The sequence below is a fragment of the Garra rufa genome, chromosome 18 (genome assembly GCF_049309525.1).
Source record: "Garra rufa chromosome 18, GarRuf1.0, whole genome shotgun sequence".
NCBI lineage: Eukaryota > Metazoa > Chordata > Actinopteri > Cypriniformes > Cyprinidae > Garra > Garra rufa.
Genome location: NC_133378.1, coordinates 16,316,595 through 16,327,981, shown reverse-complemented (window position 1 = coordinate 16,327,981; position 11,387 = coordinate 16,316,595). Strand labels below are relative to the sequence as shown.

The 11,387-nt window shown below is 34.6% G+C and overlaps 1 protein-coding gene across 1 annotated transcript; it reads left to right on the top strand.

Moving 5' to 3' along the window:
* Positions 1-535: 535 nt before the first annotated feature.
* fbxw12 (F-box and WD repeat domain containing 12) lies at positions 536-10,894 on the top strand. Its single transcript, XM_073822628.1, has 10 exons — positions 536-876; positions 2,738-2,775; positions 3,093-3,266; positions 4,936-5,053; positions 6,475-6,681; positions 7,262-7,426; positions 9,950-10,160; positions 10,278-10,456; positions 10,540-10,670; positions 10,758-10,894. Exons 1-10 carry the CDS (start codon positions 781-783, stop codon positions 10,855-10,857), a joined length of 1,419 nt encoding a protein of 472 aa, XP_073678729.1. The 5' UTR covers positions 536-780; the 3' UTR covers positions 10,858-10,894.
* Positions 10,895-11,387: the final 493 nt, after the last annotated feature.

The following is an 11,387-nucleotide window of genomic DNA, read 5'->3' as shown; positions in this document are numbered from 1 at the left end:
TTATTCCTTTTAATTCATCCTATCATTGCCAATTAAATATAAATTATTTTATTCATGCATTAATTGATTGCTTGATTAAAAATTGATGTATTCAGACTGGCTGCATTTGTCTACCATTCATGCATAAAATGTCATGACAATACAATTAAAAACTACATTTTGCTTATTTTAAACAATTTTCAGTAAGAAAATGTAATAAAATTATTAATATTATAGTGCAATCAATATTATATTATAGTGGTAAATGTTAATTTTTAAGAATTTGTACTTACACTTAGAATATAAAACCAGTCTTCTCCAAAGACGAGATCTTCTAGTGGCTGCCTGACGTCTCCTTTGTGCAGACTGTTGTGCAGATATTGCAAACATTTTTGTTGAAGTTGCAGATACCAAACAAGTCGCAATGCAAGCTGCTGATGGAATCAGGTGTTAGGGCACCTGTCGGTCATATCTTTTAAATTGTTGCGCTTGTGATAACGTCGTAGGTCACATGATAACGTCAACATGGCGGATGAGATCCGGATCGCATTCATACTTAAGGAGATCTGGCTGTATAGTACCTACTCTTTTAGTGCTCGTTAAGTAGGTACTTATTGAAATTAAGTACCTACTCATTGAGTAGGCGATTTCGGACGCAGCCAGCCTGTTTATGAAAACTCCGTAAAGTTTGTCCCTGAGGCTGTTCCGTAGGCTGTCCGCGTCATCATTCATGACGTCACCACGAAACTGAAAGGACAGATAGGCGACAGCGCAGCGGCTCTTACTGTGATAACGCTAGAAATGGAGATGTGCCAAAGTTTACCTCTGGACTGTCTGATCAGCGTTTTCTCACTTCTTCAGGATGAAGATTTAATCAGAGCATCCACAGTTTGTAAGGTAAGCGACGCAGATAACGACAGTGAATGAGGATTCATATATCAGTGGGCGTCGGCTCCATTTATAAACCTGCCGCTTCTTGTTTACTAATAATCTAGTAAAAGTATAATAATACATCACTATAATTGTTCCGTCTTTTGACACCTCTCTCTCTCTCTCTCTCTCTCTCTCTCTCTCTCTCTCTCTCTCTCTCTCTCTCTCTCTCTCTGAAATAAAAAAATAAAAACCTGAGTTGTGATTGAAACCTATTAGTGATGCAAAGGTTCCCTTAGCAAAAAGAATAACAGTAGTAAACTTTAAATAAACTAGTTTACATCTACACTGCAAAAAATGCATTTCTTACTTGAATTTTTTGTCTGGTTTCCAGCCAAAGATCAGAAAATTCTTAAATCAAGACAGATTTTCTAGACAAGTAAAAATTTTCTTGTTTTCTGAAAAAAACAAGCCAAAATTAAGTGATTTTTTTTGGTTAGAACAAGCTAAATAATCTGCCAGTGGGGTAAGAAAAAATTTTTTTATTTCAAACAGAAAACAAGATTATTTTTCTTACCCCGTTGGCAGATTATTTTACTTGTTTCAAGCAAAAACACTTAATTTTGGCTTGTTTTTTCTGAAAACCAGACAATATTTTTTACACGTCTAGAAAATGCTTCTTGATTTAAGAATGTTTAGATATTTTGGCTGAAAACAAGACAAAAAAATCTAAGTAAGAAAAGCATTTTTTGCAGTGTATGTTTTCAGTTTGTACTGCAAGTATACTAAAAGTGAATTTAGAGGTATACTGATAGTTTATTAAATACTTTTTATTCATTTTTAGTACACTTTGAAGTATAGTCTCAGTAAACTACTTGTTTAGTAGTTTTATACTACAAGTACTCGTAAGTTTTCTTTAAGTGAACTTTACATCATACTATAAGTATACTACTATATCTCTTTTTAGGTATTAATTTGTATATATTTTGGTATATTAATATCAAAAGAAAGAAAAGGGACAGAGTATCTGCTTGTAAACAAAAACATTTTTTTTCTAGCTTCATGCATTGTTTGTTTATAAACACTTGAATGTGGGTAAGTTTCATAAACAAATAATAAATAAATAACTTTTTGAACAAAAAGCTAAAAAAGACTATGATAATCCAAACGTAGATGGAGTTGATCAACACCCCAAAGCTTGACAGTGATTATTTCCTCTTCATGGGTCGACATTTTATTTCATAACATTACACAGTTGTCCATATCTATGGTTTTGATGCTGTGTTATGTCTGATCATTGTGTTAGATTACATGTGGAAGCATCTGTTGTTTCGATTTCTACTTCACTTGTGTTTTAGAAATTCTGTACAGAAGATGTGTAATAGCGCCCCTAGCGTATAACAATGAAAACACGGATTCGAAGTATAGCTCAAGTATACTTAGACTTTTTATATAAGCCAAGTATTCTTAAATGTCATTTTAAGTATATTTCTGAGAAGTATATAAAGCACATTTCTGACAAGTACATAAAAAGTAGACTGAAAGTATAGTTTCCTATTTTTAGTTTTAAAAAAAGTACACTAATAGCACACTTGAATAAACTTCTTTTTCGTAAGGTTGTCAAATAGTCCTTTATTCTGCTAGATTAACATAAAATAATGCCTGAATATTGACACTGACAAACTTGGACAAACAAAATGGACATTGAATTGAAAACACACAATTAAATGTTAGAATAAAATGTTAAAATGTTAAATATATAAAATATTACAATATGAAAATAAATTTGAAGTTTGTTTTGTTTTTAAGAAAAATATAAGCATTTTTTACTAGTGGTCAGACATTAGGACCTTGTTATAAAGTGCATGAAAATACACTTTTTGTTTAGGAATGGTATCATGCTGCAGAAACACCATGGTTGTGGAGGTAAGTCATTAAACAGTAAAATTACATTTAAATCTATACAGGCGAAATGCATTTATCTTATGATGTTGAAGATGAACTGCCTTTAACTGAAAATTGATTGTTTACAATACTGCATTATTGACACACTATTGTCCTGTTTAATACTGTGAAGTTGCTTTGACACAACCTGTATTGTTAAAAGCGCTGTATAAATAAAGGTCACTTGACTTAACTTGACTCAAAGAGCTGATTATTACTTTTTATCTTGTGCTTTACACCACGATCTAATGATTTCCCTGATTTTCTGATGAGATACTCAAGAACAAATCCTTGTGTAGGAGAATGTGTCTGCAGAGATGGAGTTTCTGCAATGTTTCCCAGCTTCTCTCGAACACGGGATCACACTCTTGGAAGACTTATTACCTGCGCCGTTCTCACTTAGAGATAAAGATGAAAACAGGCAGGTCTTCTGCAGACTACACCTGCAAAAGCCTAAGAGGCCATAAAGGCAAGTGATCTCATCCCAATCCTCAAGAGCTCAGCAAACATACAGGTGCTGGTCACAAAATTAGAATATCTTGTGAAACTTGTATAGTGTATACATTCATTCCACACAGACTGCTATATTTCAAGTGTTTATTTCTTTTTTAATTTTGATGATTATAACTGACAACTAATGAAAACCCCAATTCAGTATCTCAGAAAATTAGAATATTGTGAAAAGGTTCAGTGTTGAAGACACCTGGTGCCACACTCTAATCAGCTAATTAACTCAAAACACCTGCAAAGGCCTTTAAGGGTCTCTCGGTCTAGTTCTGTAGGCTACACAATCATGGGGAAGACTGCTGATTTGACAGTTGTCCAAAAGACGACCATTGACACCTTGCACAAGGAGGGCAAGACACAAAAGGTCATTGCAAAAGAGGCTGGCTGTTCACAGAGCTCTGTGTCCAAGCACATTAATAGAGATGTGGTAGTGTACAAGCAATAGGGATATCCGCACCCTGGAGAGAATTGTGAAACAAAACCCATTCAAAAATGTGGGGGAGTCAGTGCTTCAAGAACCACTACACACAGACGTATGCAAGACATGGGTTTCAGCTGTCGCATTCCTTGTGTCAAGCCACTCTTGAACAACAGACAGCGTCAGATGACAAAAAGGACTGGACTGCTGCTGAGTGGTCCAAAGTTATGTTCTCTGATGAAAGTAAATTTTGCATTTCCTTTGGAAATCAGGGTCCCAGAGTCTGGAGGAAGAGAGGAGAGGCACAGAATCCACGTTGCTTGAGGTCCAGTGTAAAGTGTCCACAGTCAGTGATGGTTTGGGGTGCCATGTCATCTGCTGGTGTTGGTCCACTGTGTTTTCTGAGGTCCATGGTCAACACAGCTGTATAAGAAATGGTGTTTTTTGAGGAAAGCATTTTCAGGATTTCTCTCCATATAGTGGACTTCTATGGTGCCCCTGAGTTTGAAATTCCAAAAATGCAGTTTAAATGTAGGTTCGAAGGGCTCTAAACGATCCCAGCCAAGGAAAAAAAGGTCTTATCTAGCAACACGCTGGGTTATTTTCTAAAAACATTTACAACTTATATACTTTTTAATCTTTAATTTTAAGAAAATCTATGGGGTATTGTGAAGAGGAAGATGCGATATGCCAGACCCAATAATTCAGAAGAGCTGAAGGCCACTATCAGAGCAACCTGGGCTCTCATAACACCTGAGCAGTGCCACAGACTGATCGACTCCATGCCACGCCGCATTGCTGCAGTAATTCAGGCAAAAGGAGCCCCAACTAAGTATTGAGTGCTGTACATGCTCATACTTTTTGTTCATACTTTTCAGTTGGCCAAGATTTCTAAAAATCCTTTCTTTGTGTTGGTCTTAAGTAATATTCTAATTTTCTGAGATACTGAATTGGGGTTTTCCTTAATTATCAGTAATAATCATCAAAGTTAAAAGAAATAAACACTTGAAATATATCAGTCTGTGTGGAATGAATGTATACATTATACAAGTTTCACTTCTTGAATGGAATTAGTGAAATCAACTTTTTGAAGATATTCTAATTATATGACCAGCACCTGTATAGCTAAAATGCTGATAGAAATAATATCAGGAGCTGTTTTAAATTCTGCTCAGTTAATTTTGTCTTGATTAATTTTTCTTTGATTCCATAGGCAGGGTTGTTGGTTTGGCATATCTGGTTGGAAATGACAGCTGCTCAGATGTTTGGAAGCAGACACCAGTTGTCTGCAGTGCGTCTACAGACGGCACAGTTAAAGCATGGGACATTCACAAGGTATCATTAGCAGAGTTGTGGACTCGAGTCCCAAATTTGATGACTTGTGACTTGACATAATCAAAGAAGACTTGCAACTGGACTTAGACTTTGATGGCAATGACTCGATACTTGACTTTGACTTGAACCCTGTGACTCGGCAAGTCTTTAAGGCCTACCTTCTAAAAAAAAAAACTGAGTTCTGATCAATATAGCCTGGTTACTAAAGCATATGATCACACTGGTATGATTAGCTAAGTGAGTGCTTGTATTGTTTTTATCCACATAATGTTTAGGTTATTTAATGTTTTAGACATTTAAATTACACATAATCGCTATAAACCACTTATAATAATAATAAGAAGAAGAAACACTAGTGTATATTAAAACAGCAGTAGCCTAATAATTGGCTAAACCTTTCAAACATAATTAGATTTTTTTCACATCAAACACGTGAAATATGTAGCCTGCATATAAAGTTCACTCTGTTCTTCTTGTTTACCAGCCCTCACTTTTATGTCTTTCAGAAAACGGATGAATTCACAATAAATGAATGTCTGTATTACGTATTTGCAAGTTATTAAATGTGACCCTGGACAACAAAACCAGTCATAAGTGTAAATTTGTCGAAATTGAGATTCTTGCGTCATCTGAAAGCTGAGTAAATAGGACAATGTTTGTCTGAGATACAACTATTTGAAAACCTGGAATCTGAGGGTGCAAAAAAATCTAAATATTAAGAAAATCGCCTTTAAAAGTTGTCCAAATGAAGTTTTTAGCAATGCATATTACTAATCAAAAATCAAGTTTTTATATATTTATGGTAGAACATTTACAAAATATCTTCATGGAACATGATCTTTACTTAATATCCTAATGATTTTTGGCATAAAAGAAATAATAATTTTGACCCATACAATGTATTTTTGGCTATTGCTACAAATAGACCCCTGCTACTTAAGACTGGTTTTGTGGTCCAGGGTCACAAATATTTGTCTCAACTGATTCATTAAAATCACTGAATTGTTAACAAATGAAACGGTGGACTTAAAATTAATTATTCGTTCAATTAGTCCTATATTTGTTCACAAACAATGATTAATTCCTCAATGAAACACCGCTAATTACTATAACCTATCTTTTATAATTATAGCTATAGCTACTATAGATTATTGTTGACTTTAAATGTACTGTATTAATTAATACAGTACATTTACACTAATTTGGGCAAACAGCACTAGTGACTTGTTTAGGATTTAAAGCTTAAAGTTGAGGACTTGGTCTTCCCCGTCTTGACTTGGGACTTGAATGCAAAGACTCGAGACTTACTTCTGACTTGATCCCACCCCTGATCATTCGATTTCTTCTTCATGTGTGCCAGGGACATATTTCACCGCAAAATCAGACAGAATCATCCAATGTCATTTTAATTTTTCATGCAGGGCGTTAATTTATGGTCAAGTCCTGCTCAGAGCCCCATGCAGGACATCATAGTTGATCCACTGCAGTCCGTTGTTGTCACTTCTGACAGCACAGGAACAATCAAAACCTGGAAGGGTGCGACTGGAGAGGAGTTGGCCTGCTTTAATTCTGGATTCTCTAAGACCACACTATTGTCATTCAGCAACAAAGACAGCTCTTTTCTCATGGTAGGCTATAATGTATAAACAGACTTCTTTCTTAAAGGAGTAGTTCACTTTTAGAACAAGAATGTGCAGATAATGTACTCACCCCCTTGTCATCCAAGATGTTCATGTCTTTCTTTCTTCAGTCGTAAAGAAATGGTGTTTTTTGAGGAAAACATTTCAGGATTTCTCTCCATATAGTGGACTTCTATGGTGCCCCTGAGTTTGAACTTGAGCATTTGAGGTTAAAAAGTATATAAATTGAATTAAAAAAAAAAACAACAACATTGTTTTGCTAGATAAGACTCTTTTTTTTCCTCGGCTGTGATTGTTTAGAGCCCTTTGAAGCTGCATTTTGGAAGTTCAAACTCAGGGGCACCATAGAAGTCCATTATATGGAGAGAAATCCTGAAATGTTTTACTCAAAAAACATAATTTCCTGACGACTGAAGAAAGAAAGACATGAACATCTTGGATGACAAGGGGGTGAGTACATTATCTGTAAATTCTTGTTCTGAAAGTGAACTACTCCTTTAAATGTGTATTTACACAGTGAATGTGTAATATGTTCTGCCGGCTTAATTGAAAATCTTTTATTTTTTAGGTGGGAACTGTTCTAGGGTCTCTGGTTGTCTTGACTTGCCCTGAGCTGTCTGAAGTCTCGAGACACATGGTGTGCGACTCCTTCAGTTTAAACCTCCTCCGCTCATCACCGGATAAAAAATGGATACTCGCTGCCTCCAAAGAAAAGTTTGACTTGAGCCCAAAGGTAAGCCAAACGGCCCCAAAACTGATTTTAGTCCACAGCAGTAGGCCGTTCCAGAAATAAAACAATATAAACCTTTCAAGATAAAACTATCATGTGATTTATGGGTCAGTGACAAAAAGGGGTTGGCAAGATGAGAAATTAAAAACACTTGTTTTAAAAGCATGCATCAGGTATTTTAAAATGTACACTGCATGTTTATCTTGATTTTATGAAATTAAAAATGACATATGCACCATTTTTTACAAAAAGACTGTATATACATGAAAACGTCCAATGGTGTAACCACCAAAGAATGAGAAAATATAAATATTTTATCCTCCTAGATGGCATGTAACCCTTATTAACCCTTATGCGGTCCTCGGTGGATTTCTGGACACCGAATGACGTTTGCTTAAATGAAAAAGAAAATGTTCCCTTTGTCCAAATGGTATGAGACTTTGTACATCAGTCAACACTATCTTTATCTACAAATAAAAAATTAAATTGGAATGATAGCATGATTTTATGTTAGTGTGAAAAAAAAAATACTCGCGTTCATTCGTGCAATTTTGTAATAAAATAATAGGGAAAAAATAAATGTTATTTTCCTGTTTAATAATGTTTTACTCCTCATGTGTGCAGTTTTTGGAGGATTTAGGATATATATATATATATATATATATATATATATATATATATATATATATAATATATATAAATAAATTTAATAAATAATATTTCTTATAGGTTTGTATACAAAAACTGACTTTTTTTGTCAAATTCACTTTAAAAAAAACCCACATGTCTAACTTTCATTCATGGGGATAAAATGGATAATTTCACATGGTTTAGTGTGAGATTTTTGCCCATCTTTTGGAAAATCCAGTTTTAAACGTAAAAAAAAAAAAATACTTTTACCAGTAGGTGGCTGCAGAGCTCCACTATATGCTTTTTGTCATTTGACCACCTGAAAGATATCTTTTCTCCATTTTTTTTTTTTCAGTTGAGTTCATATCTATATATTTTTAAATACACAGGACTACATTTGGAGACCATAAAAACTGCTCTCTTATAATTTGTCAAATTAAAAAAAAAAAAAAAAACAGATGTTGTTGCATTCTTATGTTCATTTTGTGTACTGCTACTCAATATGCAATAGAACTTTTTGTTTCTTTTGTTTCAGTACAAAAAATGCTAAACTTTGACAAAAAGTATTTTTTATTGTTATAATTGTGATTTCATAATATGTAGACATGAACTCAACTGAAAAAAACTTGTGAAAAGATATCTTATTGTTGGTCAAATAGCGATTAGTAAATGGTAGTGCTCTGCAGCCATCTAGTTTTTACTTTTAAAACAGCATTTTCCAAAAAATGTGGGTATTTTATAAAGTGAATTTTACATAAAAAGCTGTTTTTGCATATAAACCTATTAAAAATATTTATTTAAATTTATTTAATAATTTATATATATATATATATATATATTTAAAAAATAGCGTAAATCCTACGAAAACTGCACAAATATGGAGTAAACATTAATAAACAGGATTTTTTTTTTTTACTATTATTTTGTTACAAAATTTAAGTTTTGTTAAATTTTTTAAAACATCACATCACATTTTATGCCACGTTAATTTTCCTGTATATAATTATATTTCTTATGATAAATACTGACCATGTTGCTTCTACAGCCAAAGGCCATTTATTGCACATTTATTTTGAAAATGCATCCCTTTTATATTTAATTAAACCATATGGACACAAAAAATAAAAAATAAAACACATCCATATGGTCCAAATGTGCAATAAATGGCCTTTGGCAGTATTTTTCATAAAAATATAATTACATAAAGGAAAAGTAATGTGGAATAAAATGTAATCATCTAGTTTAGTATAATAAAATGGTTTAAAAATTTTTTTTTTACCTAATTTGTCAAAGATTATTTAGAAAACAGGTGTCTTCAGCATATGTTCTGACGAATATTGCAGAAACAAATACAATTTTACATTGAGATAACTCTAATATAACCTATTATGGGGCAGCCGTGGCCTAATGGTTAGAGAGTCGGACTTGTAACCCAAAGGTTGCGGGTTCGAGTCTCAGGTCCGGCAGGGATTGTCGGCGGGGAAGGTGAATAAACAGCACTCTCTTCATCCTCAATACCACGACTGAGGTGAGTCCCTTGAGCAAGGCACTGTACTCCCAACCAGCAATGGCTGCGCACTGCTCCGGGTGTGTGTTCACTACTGTGTGTGTGCACTTGGATGGTTAAATGCAGAGCACAAATTCCTAGTATGGGTCACCATACTTGGCCTCACTTTTCCTCCTTTCCTTCCTTTTTTCATGTGATATTTTAAAATTTATTTTAATAAGTAAGCTAACATGCCATAGGTTACACCTTTTTACATTTTCATATACATTCAGTCTCAAATTTTGTAAAACATAATGGTGCATATGTAATTTTTAATTATATAAAATCAACACAAGGTCTTAGTTTTATGTTATTTTAACATGAATGACATCTGGTGTGTGTTTGGGGAGGTTTTCTACAGTGAGAGTGTTTGTTTTCCTGCTGAAGATGAGGACAGTCTGTGTCATAGTCTTCCAGTCACGGGCTGTTGTGCCGCTGTGTTTCTCCCGTCTCAACCTTCACGGCTCGCAGTCATCCATTCTGACGGCCTCTTCAGCAACAAAACAATCTCAGTCTTTGACCTGACCATGAAAGAATCCAAATACAAAAAGGAAACACAAGGTTGGCCCTAAAAATCTATTGCTTTCTTATTTCTTCGTTCACACCTACAAATACATGATAGTATTTTACGATACAGTAATATTTACTGATTGAGAATGCCATGCTTTTCCTTTTTAGCTCAGCAAGTAGCCTCTTTTCAGGTGGCGCTTAGCCATCGTTCAGACTCCATTCTTGAGGCGAGAGGCAGCAGCACTCTTCTAGTTACAGATGGAAACCATCTAAAGGTCTACACATTTAAAGGAGAACTTGTCGCTAGTTTTGAAGACCATTTACAGCCAATCACTGCTCTTTGTGTGGTAAGCTGTTGGACCGTTCAATATCAAAAGTCTGCCTGCGAATGGTTCCACTCATAAAAATTAATTGTGCTATAATCTTGCAGGACAGTTTTCGGGTGGTGACAGCATCTCGTGACCTGTCTCTCAGGATACTCACCTGGAGAAATGATCCAGAACATGGGCTCACACTTGAGAGCCAGTTTCATTTGCTCGGAGGCTCCCACACAAGATCCAGGTACAGCATTAGCGCCTAAAATGTCGGTTGATTTTTACATGCAACATGTTTTAACAGATAAACTGACCTTTTTATATGTATTTCCAGAGCATTCACCAACGTTGCCTGTGATTACTCGAGTATTGTGGGCTCTGTGGAGTCAGTGGATGGGAACGATGTTCTGAAGGCTTACACCTTTGATTTCTGACCTCAAAACCAACAAATGTGTTGAGAAACTCACTGACCAGGTCCATGTATACTCTTAAAAATAAAGGTGCTTTAAAGGGTTATTCACAGCAATGCCATAGAAGAACCATTTTTGGTTCCACAATGAACCATTCAGTCAAAGGATCTTTATAGAACCATCTCTTTCTTACCTTTTTAAAATCTAAAGAACCTTTTTGTTCCACAAAGAACCTTTTGTGAAACATAAAGGTTGTTCAGATGTTAAAGGTTCTTTATGGAACAAAAAAGGTTCTTCTATGGCATCGTGAAGCACCTTTATTTTTAAGAGTGTATGGCATGGTACACTGTAAAAAGTTTTCACCAGTTTCAACTTAAATACTTAAGTTGATTTAACTTAAAAATTTAAGGCAGCTGCAGAACTTAGGTTTTTAAATCAGGCAGTGGAATCTGGTAAAAGCTTTTTACAGTGTAGTGCCAAAGATGCTCTTACATTGATGTAACAATGAAAACAAAAAAAATGATATTTTTTAAAATAGATGTTGAAACTGTAAG